General features: G+C 33.7%; 1 protein-coding gene across 1 annotated transcript; it reads left to right on the top strand.

Moving 5' to 3' along the window:
• The first annotated feature begins 1,760 nt into the window (after positions 1-1,760).
• Positions 1,761-11,609, top strand: TSPAN19 (tetraspanin 19). The gene is given in 8 exon segments (XM_062568114.1): positions 1,761-1,832; positions 1,924-1,996; positions 2,922-3,052; positions 4,350-4,424; positions 6,270-6,380; positions 8,861-9,004; positions 10,363-10,446; positions 11,535-11,609. Coding segments are annotated over 8 exon segments (759 nt in total). The 5' UTR covers positions 1,761-1,766.
• The last annotated feature ends 8,119 nt before the right edge of the window (positions 11,610-19,728 follow it).

Here is a 19,728-nt window from a genome sequence, read left to right as displayed (position 1 = left end):
TCTGAAGAGTTTTAATTAATTTTAAGAGTATTGGATCTTCCCTAGGGAAAGTCCAAAAGCCATTATCTAATACAGTTCATAAATTTAAATGATGCATTATAGACCCAAATTCATTACAGAGCTGTTTTGAGAAGCTTATAATTTTCTTCAGTCTGTGATTCAACAGCTAAAGTTTTATAATCCAGAGAATGAGAATCTTGAAAAGGAAAACAAAAGCTTGTTTGCTAAATCTTTTCTGCTAATCAGCAAATTTGGTGTGTGTGTAATACATGCTTTTTGTGTAAGGTAAGTTGTTAATCTGAGATGTGTTTTAACTGTAGAAGCTTCGTCTTTTTTCCTGTCTTCTATTTTATGAATAATAGAAGACATAACTCTTATTGCAATCAATTTGTGGTAATTCTGACAAAAGTCAAGAACTTGATAAAATTTCACACAATTTTCTTTCAAATATTACATACTGAAATGTCTTTATATTAGAAAATATTTTCTGAGGAGCATGCATATACTGATTATGTGCACATGTGCATGTACATTTGTGTGTGTGTGTAATAAATGATAAGTTGATAAGTGTAGGGCAATTGCAGTAGACTGTAGCCGCAGAAATCATTTTCTAACATTGTTCTTTGACTCCTCACAGTTTGTATCACAAAGCAAGGCAGACAATAATGCTGGAATATATTTACGGAAGACATAAGACTAGGTGAAAGGCAGCTTGAGGTGGGAGGCAAGTGTATGAGTTTCACTCTCAGATCAAGAATCTTCATAGATCTATAACATACTATGGAATCCAATCATAAAAATAAAAATTATTTAAAAAAGAAGTTCTGTATCAGAGAGTTTAAAGTGCAAGGGAATCTGTCCTGCTGAAATATGCATGCTTAAATCAAAAAAATCCCTGCATGAATTCACAAAGGTTCTGTATATGTTTGCAAGAGTTGCAATACAGTAATATACAGTACAGTTGCAAAACAGTGTTGTAGTTGGAAATGAGATTCTAGTGTACACTTTCTTTGTATTTCAGAGGTTTTCGCTTTGGAGTAGGTGTAGACTTGTACTTCCATTGACTGAATGTCCACTTGCTGTTGATCAAAGATGGAGCATCTCTTTTGGTTTAGCTGCATTTGAAAGGAATTCAGGTTTTGCATCTGTTACGTTCTGCAACAAAAGCAAGTAAGTAGGGATGACTGGGAGGTTCACTTCAGAAGTGTACTCCAGAGCTTTGGAAACTACAGTTGATACCTTTAGAGAGTTCTCATGGCTTTGCTAGAACTGTATGCTAGATCTCATTGAAGTCATTTGACTGTATCTGCTGCTTTCAACAAAATCTGAATCACATCGTGTGACATGAGGCTTGTATCTTTATTATGTGTCTCACTCCTTTCCATTTCAGCTACTATCATTAGAAAACAGTAAAATAAATATGTTCAAGAATTTTAGGACAGATGTACATCAGGTAGTATGATGCTTGCCATCTCTTGAATATAGATCTTCTTACATCCTGCCCCTAAGCATCTTTATTAGTTAAGAAAAAAAGCTAAAAATAATACATGTACACAGTACAACATTAGAGAAAATCAGGACTTGATTATGCTTCTGTTGATGTCACCATTTTCTGCTCAGTCTGTCAAGTGACTATTTAAATATATTAAAATGTACCTCTTATCAGAAGTAAATAAATCCTGTGGTAATTGCTTAGTAATCTGTTTCATACTAACTAAATACATGATTCTATTTTCAGTTGTGATTCAAAAGAGAAAAACAGAAGAATGAAAATAAGAGATAAAATATTAATACAGAAATACTTTTTAAACATCTTCAATGGAATTTTCTTGGTAAAATTCCAGGATTTTTTGTTGTTTAGCAACTTCATATGAATTATTTTTGAATTGTTTGAATCAAAACAATAATTGTTTTTATTTCCAGGTTCTAGGTCTTGTGCTTTTGCAGTTTGGCTTGTGGCTTTTATATGACAGAAACAATTAATTCAGTATGTTATGTGAGTATAAATAGAAACAAAATTCATTTTGTTTTGAATGACTGCAGCATACACCAACACTGAAAAAGCTATAGAATTTTGTTTCACAAGGTGGCAGTATTGGATTGAAATGCGTAGGTTATTTTTTTTTATTGTTATATTTTCCATCATTACACAATATGATTATCAAAATAGGGAAACATATAGCACATATTGTTATATCTACAATTTATATATTTATGATTCACTTGATGTATGGCTTGCAGATGAATCACTGAAAAATAAAACAGTTCTATTATTCTCTTTATATAATTTATCAGAATGCGTTTGACCTACAGCATGATTATAGATCATTAAAGCAGATAGTTGGGCAGAATGGATACCAGCCAGTGCTTCTGCCTCTTCATTAAGAGACACCATTTTCCCTGGGTATCTATGAAACTGTTTCACAGAGAAATAAGTTTGGGTCATTATAACAGCCATATTCCTAAAGAATTGTCAAGGAGCTGTGCCAAGGAGCACGGGTTCTCCCAGCCAGCAAGGTAGTTCTGGGATAAGGCATTTGACAGGGAGGGAGGATAGCGTTGAATCCAAGGCTGAGTTTAAGGAAAACTATATCTGTGTCCATGCAGGAGCTGTACATGTGCTACTAATTTTTGGTGAACAAACAAAATTATAAAATTTTAATTGTTCTCTGACTTCATTATGAGTCATTCATATTCAATTTATGGTTTTGCTCACATCTCATAAGTTGTTACATCTGAATTTATGAAAACATATCTTTTTCTTTCTGTGACTGTAAATAGTTTAAGTAATAGTAGTGTCCTTTTGTCAATCTGCTATTTCCATCTATTCAATAATGGCATTAGAAAGGTTTAATTGTTTTTATGGTATAAATTTTGTAAGTGGAAGTCTCAGATAAAAGTATGAATGCATTGTATTACAGTTTCTTCAGGTGACAATCAGCTAGTAGCATATATTTCTTGTATATTACTTGGAACTGGATCTGTTATAACTTTTACATCAGCCATGGGATTCCTTGGAAGTGTTAAGGAAATCAAATGTCTACTAGTTATAGTAAGTGCAAATCAAATTCCAACTTTCTAATTAAATGACAAGGAATTTTTTTGTGCATGAAATCTCTGTGATCCTGTCTTGATGTTTTGGTTTTCACATACAGTGCTTAATAAATCTTCTGACTGAAAGATATTTTAATAAAATCTTGGCTCATCATAAAATCATCTCCAGTGAAATCTGAAAAAAAATTTAAGAGCCTTCCATGTCATGACATGAATGTTTTCAACTATTGCAGTTTGGTGAAACAAAAGTTTATTCATGTTTATTCATCTAAGGGTTGCAAAAATTTATTTTTGAACTGAAAGTATGCTGAAGAAGTAAAGGAAAGCCTACCCCAAAATATCTCAATTTGAAAGCACAAGTAGCTACCATATAGCTATAATGCGGAAAGAGAGGATATGATTAACTAGCAGGATTTGAGCAAAATAGAAACACTCCATGTTTATCTATGATACTTGCTTTTTAAGGAAAGAATGCTTTGCTTTTTTTAAAATTATACAATAAGTATATATGCAATTATATGTTATAATAATTGCTATATTATATGCTATATCTATAATTATACTGTAATTATATGTTCATATGATCACTTTGATCACATTTTTATTTCTTTGTCTTTTATTTATTGCCCTCTTTTTGAATAATCTCTCTTAGACTATAAGAACACTGAAACAGAGAACTATTCTATCAGTTCATTTGTTACACTGAAAATTTCAATAGGAACAGCAGTGAGAGGAGTCCAGGTGTTATTATCGGGACTCCCTGGCTACTACTACCCTAGTCATTTAATATTTGCTTTATTTTTTATTAGTTGATGAAAGAGAAGTAAGTGTCAAATTTCCAGCTTCCACGGAGTTGTCTGAAAACTAGTTTCACTATGGCTGAAAATCTGGTCTCAGCTGAAATGAGCAAAATCTATGAACTTTTTGTTCTGTTTGTACACCTTCTGTCTCCAAGGAGTCTTTGACTATGCATGAAGCTTTTAAATTTTTTGATAATTCAAACAGGAAATATTTTTTTTTTCCAGTGGGGCATACCTTTTGTTCTTCACTTCAGGGTTTTGTCCTTAAATCCTAAAACAGCAAGTTTTTGTTTGATTCTTGATTCTTAGTCACAAACACAGTGACAATGATGTACTGAACCTTCTGAGGGCTTCTAGGAGAAAATATTTCTTTCTTTTGCTGCATTGACTCTAAATAATAGTCATGAAGGATAATATTTCTAGTTTCTAGATTTTTTTATTTTATTGTTCTTGTTCAATATTATGCTTATACGTAATTTGTATGCATTTTTTCAGTATATGAGTTTTCAAGTTGTGGTGTTCGGCACCCAATTTGTAATATCAGTGCTGACATTTGCAAAGAAAGAAGAGGTATGTAATTTGTTATATGGGTCTGTTATTAATTTCAAAATACTTTCTTGCAATGTATTAAAATGTTCAATATCAGTCTTCATTGTATGCTATATCACTATTTGTTTGAATGTCTACCAAGTCAGAATATGCTTCTTATGGCAAAGCAAGGGACATGGAATACTTAATTTGAGGAATTTGGCATAATTGAATAGTCATAAAGGTGAGTGCATGGAAATACATTTCCAATTTCTTTTCTACTGATTTGCTACAAAACATTTTGCCTGTTCAGGCACCTGGAATCAACAGTGTTGGGGACAACTGTTTTTTCTGAGGGATGACCCTGCGAGTTTCTCTTTCCAGGACATAGGGGATGACATTAGCTGCTGCTAAACTGTTTCTGCTTATACTTACTGGGTAATAACTGTAGTCTACAGTGCAATTGTTAGTAGAAGTCATTGGTATCATGGCAAGCAAAGTACACTAATGAATTAATTTTGTCATTTGAGTCTATGTTTTAGATCCAAGAAGAATTCTATTATAAGAATTATATGTCTTTGTTTTTAACAGGACACAAAAATAAATACCAGTATACTGTGCATAGCTACTGCCATAAATGACTGTACTTCTTTGAATCCTTATGTAGTCACTAATTTTTCTACCAATAGCAGTTCCAGTTGCTTCAGCGCTCTTCACAGTACTATATGAGAGGTCATCTGTGCTGAATCCATACCAGTGCTGCTTCTTCCTTTTTCCTAAATTTTGGTCTGAGTGTGTGATACTGGTCTCATAATGTTCATAAGGATCTCCAAACTCTGCTCCTATGCAGGCAGAATACAACAAAAATAGATTAGTTTTACTCCCTCTCGGTGAATCTGTATCCTCAAAATTTGTTGATTAAATGTTAATTAATGATGATGGAGTCTTCTCTGTTTTTTACAGTGATTTAACATATTTAAGATACAGTGATCTAACATATTTAAAATTTAAACTCTCGGGAATGATGCATTCTGGAGTCAGCTATTTATACTAAGAAAGTTAATTGAAAGACTACAGTTAAATATATTTTATATCAACTGTAGTTTCACTTGATCTCAGCCTAAATTAAGTACTGCTGGAGTATAATAAATGATGGTAACGTCATCATTCACGGTGCAAGCTTTTGAATGTTGCTGTTAAGATGACTGTGGCTACTGGAATGAGTTGGAGAAGCTTCATGTTTTCTGGTTTTGTAATTAAATCTTTTGGTAGTGTTGTAATCCTTATCTGCATATATTCCCTGTTAGGTGCTCTGCAATAACTCTGATTAGCTTGTCTGCTTTAGTTGCAGATGAAGTTGTATATTAAAGATCTATGCAAAGATCCCTAAACTAGGGCCAGCAAAAGCCACTGATTCCCCTAATTTAACGCAGTACGTATCCTACATATACTGGACAAACTATAAAGTGTTCACAGAAGTTTGCATCATGTTAGGTGTAGAATCCATTTTTTTTTCATGCTTATTATTATATGGTGCTTTGCTTATTAACAATAAGAGGCAGGATGTACTGTTTCAGGACATATCAGGCATATCTAAACTGTGCTCCCTGACTCTTTTCTCTCCACTTGTGCTGATCACCCTGTGTCTTGTGCTGTATATGCACTCTGGGTCACTTCATTTATCTTCCCCTTTTACTTTCTATTTTCCTGTTAGTCCACTGGTTACAACATGTCTTACATCACACTTGGCAAATTGATTAGAATGGTGCTGCTTGCAAATAACCCTTGAAGAAAACTGAATGTCAATAACAGATCAAGAACTGTTCACTATCCATCCATACTCTTATCAATGTGCATATACTAAATGTTATAAATATTTGTGAACAGGTCCATAATCGATGGAACAACAGAATTGATGAAGTTATTTCTGAATATGGGAATAGGAGTCTGGCTGAGAAGGAACCTGTGTGGAACATTCTTAATGCAGTGCAGCACAATGTAAGGAAAAAAAAAGAGAAAGTATCACCACCAAAAATACTGTGTTAACCAAAAAATGTGCATACTAGTAAGAACTTACATTAATAAATAAATCCATTAGTAAGGGAGTAATTTTTTAGGATGTGATGCTAATATTTGGTGTGAGTGGACAGATTACTTGCTCTGACAGTGCCATGGATGAGATTAGCCATTTGAATGACTTCTTGCGAATGTGTGTAAAAGCAGATACAGTTCTAGGCACTGAAGTTTACTGCAGCTGAAAAAAAAATAAGTTTCCTAATATCTTGGAAAGCGGTAGATACAATAAAACACTGGGCCTGCTTAGGTCTGAAGACTGAACCTGGACAAGTAAAAGCTGGCATGAAATCAAAGCAGAGCTCCCACTGTTAGAGTATTTAAATAGGTATTGCTGTGAGCCTTTCTCAGAAATAATGCTTATAGCCTCAGATGAGCTTGCAGATCAATACTTAGCACACACATTTAGTTGTTCTTCATAATTATTTCTATGGCGTGGCAGCATGTAATTTGCTTTATTTTTCAGAAATCCTTAATAGGATTTATATGGGATCAATTATTTTGAAAGTTGTTAGCAATTTTTTTGACCAATGGCCCACTACAAGTCTTCAAATTTATTCTGGATCATCATTTTTTAATTACAAACACTACAGTTTTACAGTTTAACATTGTTTAATATCCTTCTATAGAACAGTTGTGATTCCATTTATATGACTTCTTGTGGAAGGCAAGTTATGTAGTTCTTGACAAATGTTGCAGAGAATTTTTGATTCCAGATAGCTCACAAAACACATATGTCTAGACATAAGATTATAAATGCATTTGTGATGTATATTTAAAATTTGTTCTTTGAAAATCAAGTCTTCTTTCATTGTGTTCATGATTTTTCTAGTGATTAATGGTGACTTCATTATGTCAATAGTGTGGCTAGCGGATATGCTGGCATACTTGAGCTCAGTTTCAATGAAGTACTGTGGCAGTGGAGTTCAGCAAAGCTGCCGGTCCTGTTCAATACTCAAAATTCTGGGTGGGCATGTTTAAATTGTAGCAGATCTCAGAGTACTGGGGGTATTTTGTTGTTGGTATCTAAGCTAGATAAAATGATGTAAAACCTGCCAAGATTAACTGTAATCACATTCTTAGATGAAATAATGGCATGCCCAAAACTTGGTTACATGCTTCCAGCTCTCTACAACATAATTAATATCTGTCATGAGACAAATGAAAGGCCTAAAATCATGACTAGTATTAGATAAGAATTATATTTTTCATATATTTTTGGTAAAATATAATGTACTAATTGGAGCTGATGATTTTTTTTAACTGAAGTTATAAGGTTGTTGAAACTGATCTTTTTTTGCAAAAAAATGACAATTTTGGACTGTTACCTAATTTTTCAAAATTTGGAAGCAATATGTTTTGGATTGACAATTCAGAATAACAAAATCATAGAATCATAGAATGGTAAGGACCTCTGGAGATCATCTAGTCCAACCCCCAGAATAGCCATGTACAGGAATTGAAGCCACAACCTTGGCATTAGTAGCAGCATGCTCTAACCAACCGAGCTAAACCTGCCCCCTAAAATGAGGTGTTTTTGTTTAGCAGTCTCTAAGCCAAAATGTGTCAGACTTTGTCTCATAAAAAAATCAAACATTTCTAAAATTTCATGCTGAATCAGAATGAAGAACTGCTGGACTTTCCTGCATAATAAGAATTACCTCCTCCAAGCGGTTTGCTGACTTTGTTTGGTATTACTGGTATTGAAATAGATTCTTGGGAAGAACTAGTTTACAATCCATTTGAGCTGGGCTTAGTATTTGCTCTGTCCTTAAGGTCTTTGAGCTACATTTTCGCAAGAAGTGTCTTCCTACTTAAAACACAGCTTGGAATAGCAAATCTCTCTAAGGATCTCCAACTTGTTGAGAGCTGAGAACTTCTGCAAATATAAAATAATATAAATAAAATATAAAAAAATATAAATAAAATGTAGTTTTCCTTCTGCTTTTTAGTGAACTTCACAATGAATAGGTCTTGAGTTTAACTTACCACTAACAAGATTTATAAACCAAAGTTTTTTGTTAACTTTGCAAATTGCAGTGTTTGTGAAGACTAAGGTTGACAGTTAAAACATTTTGCTTTAATCTGAGTTTACAATAACTTTTTCTATTTATGTGTGTTTTAGAATCATTTCAGGGTCTAAAAGAAAGATCCTTTCAAGAGTACATTTTAATTTTCGTACTATTCTTAAACTTGTACTATCCAGTGCATATCATTACAAATTATGCATATACACAAAGGTGAATCATCCCCTGCAGAAACCTTTCACCATTGAATAAAGAAGGGAACTTTCTAGCTAATTTAATCAGCTAAATTAAATGGCTAATACTGGCTGGAGTGAAAATTCCTCTGTGTATTGGTCTTTATAGCTTTTGATGTTATAAGTTACAGGACTTCTATTCTAGATGGAATGCTGCGGAAGATACAACATCACACAGTGGGATAAGAATAAAAATAAAGGAAATAGTACTGAGATCCCATGTTCATGCACAAAATCTATTCTGAAGAAATGGTTTTGTGACGTGCCGAGGAATTCAACATACCATATGGTAAGGAATAAAAACTTGTCTTAAAGAATGCAACTTTTGCCACTAAATGGACTTTGGAAAAAAATAAACAAAACATATTTTCCACCAAGACTTCCTTACAGACACTAGAATCTACGTATGAACATTAGTTCATTGTTTTGTCTTTGGCCACCCTGGAGACTTCGTCTTTACTCCTTAAATGTCAGTTGCATAAAAAATTCCAGATAAAGGATGCTTCAAGATAACAAGAGTTGGAAATATCACAGAATCAGTAACACAGGGACATTTACTAATGGTTTATGAGGTAGTAAGCATCCTAGCATTCAAAAATCAATTCTGTGGAAATACAGTGATGATAAAGGAAGGAATAGTATATAAGAAGTATACAGTATCTCTTCCAGTTGTAATTACTAGTCATTTATAGGATGTCAGTGATGTCTTCATCTGTGTTACATTTTTTCAGATCATCTTCACATACTTCACTGTGTAAGAGGAATGAGCAAGGCATTAAAATAAAAGATGTGTTGTCAGAAAACAGCTCATGTCAGGATATACTAGTCTTAGTACAGGGGGACCAGTTTGCATTGGATTATCAGATAGTATCACCTTCTGATATTAGAAAATAGGAGAAAAGAGATAAATATTATTTTCTTGTAAAAACCCTTCAGTACTGGAATAATAGGACTGTCCAATGGGAAAAAAATGTAAAGGATTCTCTTTGGCAAGACAGGACAGTTAGTAATAGAAGGGATGTTCTCAAACGATTTCTGGCATTCACTTTCTTTGCTTATCAGTTTGGAATTCATTGCTGTTGGTACAAACTTGCCATTGTTAACAAACCACTTGAAAGGACAGAAAGCATTTATGTATATGTTACATAATTATTTATAGATATTTTAAGCTATATAATGATTTATGAATTGTTAACATAAGCAATATAATAATCATAGACTATAAACTGGAAAAAAAAAACCCATCCATTTCAGGATACGTAATGCATGTGAATCACGGAAAACTTGAAAAATAGTCTTCCAAACATTTACTTGTAAAGCAATCTCTCAGTTATGCTTCTACAAAATCAAATTCCCTCTTGATTAAGACACAAGTTCTGGTACATTTCACTTCAAAAATACCAGATTTACTCAAGAACAATTTGCATAGTTTAGATAATTTTTAAAGTGTTACAGCTAACCAGCTAACTCTGCAATATGTATTACTGTTATATTTACTTCCTGGCAAGTAAATATCAAAACCTACCACATCACACAGAAAGTTTTATTCTATATATTTTTAATAGCATGTTCTTGTTATAAATATGCAATCTGAATTCTAAAGTCAAAATGATTTTTCTTGAAATCTGTTTATCTGTACTTGCTTAGGGATGTGAAGAATATTTAGATACATGGTTTGAAAACACTGTTTTGATCTTAACTTCAATTAATGTTGGCCTGCTAATTATACAGGTAAGAGTAATTTTAAGGAAAAAAACAAAAATTGACTTTCTGTTGGGGGTAGAAGTCAATTCAGTGCTGTTTGGCTCTGGCATGCTCTCTGAAATTTTATATAGCTTCTATCAATTTTAATTGGGAGTAAGATCTAGCACTGTTTACAGAGATATTGATGTTGAAGGTTTATTAAATAAAATGTTTGACTGGACTCATGAAAGCAAACTGCATTATAAGGGCGTGAAACAGTTAGAAAGAATGTAAAGTGTCTGGAGCAAGAGACTTATGTTTGTACCGTGTTTGTACAGAATTTAGTCCCTGAATATGCTAAATCAAACAATATAGAATCATGAAAAAATTCTCACCTACGTATGAGAAATTTTTATTGGGAGAAAAGGAATGAAGCTTTCAAAAAAAAAAAAAAAAAAAAAAAAAAAAAAGCTTGTGAATAATGACAACAAGACTTGATTCTTCACTCCAAAGACACCTAAAGGCTAAATACTATCAAGTAGGCAGGAGAAATTTTAGATAGCATCTAAAATGATGGGTTGAAAATCCATTATTTCATTTTTTCTCAAAGAACTAAGAGTATGACCTGTGTTGCTTTTCCCACATGTAGTACTCTACTATACAAGTAGATCAGTAAAATATTCTAGCTATGGAGTGGACTAGTTCATTAATAAAAAATGTTTTTATACATACCAAATAATACCCATTAGCACAGTACCTGAGTGTTTCGTGATTTTTAATGTGTTATCAGTTATGATACCTTTTTGTCAGGTGAGAAAGAACTGTAATCTCCATTCAAGAAGTTATGACCAAGATTCACAGGGCACTTAAACACTTAATTTTATTATGTGCCACTTGAGATAGATTTCAAGATATTTTTGCAGAGGGGAGCCTAAATGACTTGCTGAAGGTTACACAGCAAGTCTGTACCAGTGCATAATACCAGTGTATTGAGACACATGTCCTGATCATTTTTCTTTATATCCTGCTACATTGTCATTCATAGGAGCCAGGTTAACTGTCAGTTTGACTAAGTTGTGATCAAGTGTGAACACTCTTTCTTTGTAGTTTTTAACTTTTACTTTCTTCTTTCTCAGATTTTTGTGATCACACTAACTGCTCAGCTGTTTAGAAACATCAAGAATAATAATATTTGGCCAAATGAATCATAAACTCTTCTGAGTACTGCTGTGGTGCTGAGTGATCTAATCTAAATATGTGATAGTCAACAGAATTACTTCCACTAAAACTTGGGGATTGGATCCTACATACTGTAATCACTAGTGCATTATCATTTAGAGTTTATTATGTCTATTTATTGTTGTGATATGGCAGTATGCTACAAAAGTTATGCATATTAAAGTATTAAGTGCTTTGCCATTTATTCCTGGTTAATAAAATTTCCTGTTAAACTGAGTATTTTTTTGGTGTCTCCAGAACAACTTGTTCAGAGCTATAAATAGTATTGTATACTTTGAAACAAGCAAACCTTTATCAGGCCCAGTGGAGAATCAAATACATTTGCCATGTCTTGCTGACATTTCTCTAAGTCTTTATCTTTCCTCTTGTACCTTCTCTTTGTCTATTTTTGTCCTTGACTGTAGTGCAATTTAATCTCTGAAAATTTCATTGACTTTTACGTTGTTCTTATCTGTTATTCCATGAAGTGTTGTGGCAGACACCTTTCAGTCTTGCTGAACGATTCTTATCATTTATTTAGTCAGATGTCTTCACTGGTTTAGGTGAAGTAAGCTTGAAATCCCAAAAGCATTCATTATACTATGAACAGTGAAGTGGCATGAAATATATCAGGAAACACTAACTGAAGGCATTATGTTATAAGTGTAACAACATCTATTATTGTTTGTTTAAAACTTCCCATTTTAGTAACCATCTTCTAATGCCTAGAAAATTTGTTAAATTTGTTTATTTAGTCCAAAAACTTTCCATCCAAGAACCTGCCACAGGATGAATTTCTCATTTAGAAAATTTCAAACAGCAGCAGCAACAAAATCTGACAATTCAGATGTGCAGGTTGTGCTTGGAACAAAATTGGAATTCCAAAGTTGTATCTTTTGTCCTGCCATAAGCAAAAATCTAAGGAACACAGCAACCAAGTCTCTTATCCTACTCTTTTGTTTATGTGGATTAGGGATGGTAGCGTACTACTATAGGTTATTTCTGTTAGCTTGAGTTGAAGTCTGTGATGAACTAAGAGGTTTTAATCTAGTTACTGAAGTATACAACCTGAGGAAAATAAATAATAAATAAGTAGTTTTTCAGTAATGTTCAGTTTGGAAGTTTAGAATTTACAGATTACTTCAGAATATTAGGGTCAAGAATCTGAATTTCAGTTCCTATATATCATTTTAAGATATAAACAACTCAGCTTAACCATGAGAAACATTGTGCATAAAAATCCCAACAATCTAGTTAAGAAGCAGAAGCTACTTTTTCAGTAGGAAGTAAGCCAATTAGATTGAATAGGTCAGAGTAGGGTATGACAAACATTTCTCAGTCACTTCTTTCTAAGCATTCTATACTCAAACATGGAAACTAAACATGGAATCATAGAACCACACAATGATGTAGGTTCAAATGGACCTTTTGAAACATGTGAATTGTGTGAATGCACATTATCTTTCCACAGTAGGCTAAAGTCTAAAGTCTGTAACAAAGTACCTAACTGTTAGTTCAGTATTAGTACAAGCTGCTCCCATTGTCCTTGGTAATACCTTGTCATGCACAAATGAGAGGAGAATTTGCCCCAGTATGTAATAAAATGCTGCACAATTCCTACCAAGTCTTGTCATTGACATTCACAATAAACTGTACATATCTGCTGCTAAAATCCCCAGCAAGCACAGATAAATGAGTAATAGGTGTATGTGTGTGTGTGTATGAAGATTATATATAAAGTAGCTGTCAATACTGCCATGAATGCTGCCAGTGCTTAACAAAAAAATTATGAAACTAACATTATTAACATAATATTTAGTAAAAAAAAAAGAATAAGAACAAATACAGAAGAAAATCTATACGATAAGTTAAATAGTTATAGAAAACTTTTTTTTTCCTTTGGGACCAGAAAATGGAAACAAGTATTCATTTAATGTGTTAATTTGTGCAGTGTTGATAGACAGTCACTAGAGGGCACAGGGAGCTAAAGGATTATACATAGAAAAATAAACAAAAGATTCACAGAATGCCATAATGGATATACCTCACATATAATCAACACTTTAAAACATATGGAATAAGTCAGAAAGTGGGTTGAATAAGTCAGAGACATGTGGATCTCAGACACTGCACTTTCAGTGAAAAGGACGTTCAGGGAAGTGTGCTTCAAAAGATTCAAGAAGCAATTCACTGCAGCTTTCAATTTGTTACAACTCAGTAAGGTACTGAGGGAATTCAGTTCAGTTAACATATTTAGGAGTTAAATTAGAAGCTACATCATCAAAATCAGGAGATGTCCCTAAGGAGATTATTAGTGTGGGAGTAGAGGGGGGAAACTGTAACTGCATAAAGTGTGCTAATCATCAAAGAAAGGAAACAGATCATGGTTACACAGTCTCTTTAAACCCCAAAGCAGACTATTACTAAAGATTTGGTCCTGTTCTTAGCTTTGCTTCCATCTCTTACTGGGTGCCAGCAATGGCAGCAGCTTTATGAGGAACCAGTTCAGAGCCCTGACTGGTTTGAAAAGAAATCCTTAACAACAAAAAAAAAGTGGGTTTTTTTTTTGTTTTTGTTTTTGTTTTTTTGCCAGTGCTAGTCTGCTGTAAAATATACATAAGTTTCAGGGGCTGGAATTTCAATCCTACCCATTCTGTACTGAAATGACCCAACCCCTTTACTAAAATCAAGCTTCATACTGCTTTCTTTGTATCTGTCCCATGATTTTGTGCACCTGGATGCACGATGGTTCGACTTTAGTTGTGTGCTTTCATTCACCTCACCTCATGGTCTGAGGACTAGGATGAGGTTTTGAGATTTGTGGCTTCAACCTTTTGAGGGCAGTGAAACTGAAAACTCATGTTTCCTACCTCTTTGACAGATGCCTAACTATTAGCACATTATATAATAATAACGGGGAAAAAAATCACTGTCAGCAATACATCAAATAAAGTTATTTATAGTTTTGACCATGGAACTTTTCATAATTCTCCTGGGGACTTAGGGAGAGCTCAGGTGGCTCTTTGAGTAAATCCTACGTTATTCAGTTTAAACTTGAATTTTGTTAGAGGCACAGGTACAATTTAGATGCCAGATTCCAATGAAACAGGCATTTTGAAATTAAGCAATGGTGGAAGTTAAGCTCTCAGAAAATTTTGGGGCAAGGTAGAGAGACATAAATGCACTATGTGCCTACATGGCTAGGGAGTCATAAAAAATAGTGGCATATATGCCAACTGGTTATTTAGTTTATATGCTGAGAGAAATAGATATTATAGTCATTTCGTTTCTACTTATTTCAATGTCCTGCTCAGCTCCTGAGGGAATAAAGTCCGTGGTTCCCACAGCACATTTGTAATTTGTGTTCAGTACTTATCCAAAGCTAATTTAAATCAATGTCAGTTCTTCCGTGAATGTCTTTTCTAAACCCTGTATGAGAGCCTAGCCCTTTACATATCAACAAAATTACCCTAGTACAAAGGTAATAGGGAACAGGTCCACATATTTTAAATATACAGCTTGGGCCAGAACAGACAAGATAATTTCAGATATGACCTCCAAGAATTTGAAGAGACAGGCTCAAAAGAACAGGCCAGATCAAAGGGATAATTTGTCTACGATGAAAATTTCTTTGTAATGAAAAATGGAAACCATTTTTAATAGAAGAATACTAGTAGTCATAACATTATTATCCATCAACAAACAAAAAAGGAACATCTAGCACAGAAATGTAAATGAAAAAAAAAAGTGTGAACAGCTTTTTTAGAGTGATTCAGAGTTGGTAGCTCTTTGAGTAATCACTAACCAAGTTACTGTTACCCATTCTTACAAAAAATATTTAGCATTCCAAAAAGAGTACAACAAATAGTTTTCTATTTGCTTGAATGGATACAAGGACATTAACATATGATCCCAGTGATCTAATGATATTTCAAAATGAAGGGTGACCTTTCTTTCTTTAAAGAACATTCTTAAGCCTCAATTATGCTAAATACACATGCAGACAGTCCTGCGTAATGCTTTGATCACAGATCTTACGGAATTTATCCCTTATGGCAATAAGGTGATTAGAAGGATCTGTATATTTAATTTTTTGTAAAACAAAGCTTACTAACTAGATTCCCATCATGTATTTTCTCTTAGAAATGGTAGAAATTTATATTTTAATTTTCCCCAATCCAAACTGTTTTTATAATAAATTATATTTATTTAGTATTGTCTTATCTGAAGAGCTTTCAAAGCAAAAAATATCAATGTTCTATTCCAGACTGGATGAATATAGCATTCCAAAACCTTTAAAGGAAACATATAGATAGATCTATTGTTAATTGCTGGAAGTGGGATATCATTAAATGATATTTGGAAGTACTTTTATCTGTAAATAAAAACTAGTTTTCACATGAAATGGCACTTTCAAAATTTTGCACCAATGGAAAATAACTGTAAAAGTATTTTACAGTAAGTGCTTTTTTTTAATGTAAACACATTTTATACCATGGCTTTATTTTAATTAAGGCTTTTAACAGTCTTATAGTGTTGCTGATTCTTAAGATTTTGTCAAAAATGTCCTGATATTTGATTTATTTCTTAAAGTTCTAGCTTCATTAAAGTCCATTTGTAGCCCTCATTGCTGAAAAGCTTAAAAAATTAGACATATAGATTTGAAAAAGGAGAGGGGAAGGGAATAGTTATAGGCTGCATTTTTTAAAAAAAGCTTTTGAAGATTGATAAAATCCCATATCTTGCAGGCACCTGGCTCAGTTGGAGTTTGCAATTCTGCAACATTTGGAATTTGGTCTAGCTGCAGCTGTTTTACATTTATGTTACTGTTAGGTATCCCAAAAGCATCTGAAAATTTTGCAGGCATAATCCAACTCATTATTGCAACATTCACCAGGTTTCTAATATCTATGAGGTCTAAGTTCAAATCCAATGAATGAAAATGGAAGCTGCAAGAGAGCTCAATGGTTTTGCATGTCCTTTTGTCTGTAAACACTGTATTGCGATTATCATGCACAATGTATATTTCTACCCAAATTCAATTCTGGAATGTGCTCAGAGACTGTGAAGAGTAGGGGGTACATAAGGGGCCTCTCTGGGGAGGCAAAAAGAATGACAGCTTCCAAGGAGTGAACTTCTAGTATTAGGCATTTATGATGCATATGGGATGTGCAGGGAACATGAGTCAATTCCCACCTCTCCCCGTTCTGTTGAATAAAGGATGGAGGATATAATGATTCCCCAAAAGACTGGCTGATGCAACTGGTATCTTCTTTACTGTACGAAATAAATGCAGATAGTTCTTCTGTTTCTTGAGACTTAATCCTACCTAGACATCTGCCTGTAGCTCCACATTTCCCAAGTGCAGGGAAAGCAAAAGGTTTAGTATCTGGCTATCTGTCCTATTTCAGTATAGACTACAAATACTCTACAAATACTCTATAAATACATAGAGTATTAAAGCCTAATACAACACAACATTTTAAATACTATATTACTTGCAAGCAATATGAATTGGCTGTGAGTGTATGGTCTGAAAAACATCATTCTAGTTTGACTGTGGACTGTAATATCCATATTTTTGATTCACTACACTGAAACAGATTGTGGTTCTTGAAAGTCTGCTGCACTGTCTGGCAAAGTGCCATTTCATTTAATGTCTGTAGTTTTTGGAAATAAAATATTGCTGCAGAATATAAATAAAGCAATTCCCACCGCCACTTGAATCTGAACCAGGACCAGGATTCTGCTCTGAATTATTGGATGGACATGGCTGATACACACACTACCTTCAGCTGTAGTATTCCTGGGCTAGTTCCAAATCTCATATCATATTCATTGTTCTCTTACATATAAATAACTCCACTCACTAATCATTAGCAAAATGATGAGTGTTTTATGTTTTCTATCTAGTTTTGAGCTATGCTACATATGCATATGTAGATTAGAAGTAGACATACTTTAAATGTTTCTGTGAAATCACCTTGCTTCATCAGCTAATTTAAACATGGATACATGTTATTCATTGAATATGGGAATGACTGGAGTAAAAACTCTTTTGATAACATCCCCATTTTCACCACCGAGAGTTATAAAAAAGTAGATTTTAAATGTCATTAGATTCAATTTTGCCTGAATTTTGCTTCTCTCGTGCCAGCTCCCATAGAAGCTTTTCTCATGCCTAGGCATTCTGACTTTTTCTTTTCTTCATGGTGTCTTACATTTCCAGTGAAGAATGTGTTCCTGTAGCAGCCCTTCGCCTAAGGGTCTCTCTCCTCAGACATCTGTTTTAACTATTACAGTAGGAATCTGAAAGCTTTGAAACCTCTATTCATCTGTTAAATTTGGTTGAGAATGGTCCACAGATACAAAAGATATAGGGAAGGAATAATGAACAGACATTCAAACAAAGATGGGTCGGCATATCCCTGCATACATGCTTGTACCCATGTGCACCATCACAGCATGGCTACGCATTCAGAATCCATTTTCTCAAGAAGCACAGCTGAAGAGTGACTGTTAGCACAGTTACTAAATCTGGTGCCCTATAGTCCTACATGACTCGATCTCCTACATTCATTACACTGGGATATGACCATGTAAATAGCTCAAAATACTAAGTATAATATTTACCTTTACTAAAAAGGGTATTGTTCTTTCTCATTACTTCTAGGATAGCTGTGTACGCTGTTACTATTCAAAACCTTGGTGTAACTCCAGTAAGTTCAACCATCTGTAGGAATTCACACTCGCTAAGGGTTCCACATGTAAGAAAGTAGTCATATTTTAGAGAAAACTAAAAGTAACAGAGATTGTCCAATATTTTTAAAGCAGATAGCAGAGTCACTGACCAGTTCTTTCCAAAGTACAGCATCATGTTGCTGTTAAAGATCACAAATTTCCTAGCAATCCTTACAACTGGTGAATTTTTTTCTATGCAGGCTTATTACGTTTTGAAAAAACAATAAATATAGATGAAAAATCTAAAAGTAAATATTTTTAGAGTGTTGGCAAGGCTCTGCAAACACAGAGGGAAAGAAAACCACTAAAATATTTCTCTTTACGCATTCATAGTCTCATAGTCTTCTCTAATTTCCTCTGCCTCAAAGTTAAATTTATTTTAAGAATATCATGAGTATATATCTTTTAAATTGTGCCATAATTGGCTTCTTTATATTGCACATCATTGTGCCAGGTATATATGTGTGTATACATACACACGCACACACACACACACACATACATATACATATACGTATATGTATGATGTAACTATAAAAGCTTAAGGGAAATTTTTCAGGAAGAGAAAGGCCTCATTCTTGTTTCCCTTACACCAATTTTATGTGGCTATTGCTCCTCCAGTTCTAGCTGTGTTCCTCAAGATGAATATCTCGAGTGCAAGTATGAATTAAGCCTGAACCACAGGTCCCAAACCCTTACGCTTTCCTTGGCTTTTTGGAGAGGGGTGTATAACAAAATGAAGGTATATGTTTCCTTTGCTGTCTTCATATCAATAGATGAATATTTGTTTATGTGTCAAAATTGGATGTGAACTGCTTTAGACTGTTTTCTGCATGATATATCATGTAATATGTTGAATGGATTATGTATATTTAGATAGGATAAGCTATTATGAGAATTACTAGAAATGTAAATCTTGATTCATTTTTCACTGTCACTAACATACTGTGTCATTGTAAGCAATTTTTTTCATGTCTGATCATCCCTTCCCCCTGTAAAATGAAATAAGAATACTTCTTTTTTTTTATTATTCATTTGTCTGACTTCTCTGTTTTAAAGGCTATGCCCTTTGGCTATAGGACTTCTTTTCTAACTCTCTATATATTTGTTTAGTGTTCTTTGTTAGGAGTCAATAGGCACTGCTGCAATAAGTAATAATGCACAGTTACTAGTGATGTTTGAGTCTGATTCTCCAAGAGCTAAAGTCAAAATTCACATGCTAGGATCACAATAAACCTCGTTTATAAAATTCAAGTGAAGCTGCTTAAAATCCAGCCATCAGCAGGCTATGTCTGCTCCTATTAGCAACAACCAGACATGGGCCAGACAGCTTCATCCACAGATTTACACAAAGATTATGCCATCAATAGT

This window comes from Rhea pennata, chromosome 1 (genome assembly GCF_028389875.1).
Source record: "Rhea pennata isolate bPtePen1 chromosome 1, bPtePen1.pri, whole genome shotgun sequence".
In the NCBI taxonomy this organism is placed as follows: Eukaryota; Metazoa; Chordata; class Aves; order Rheiformes; family Rheidae; genus Rhea; species Rhea pennata.
This window is presented reverse-complemented; position numbering and strand designations above follow the sequence as displayed.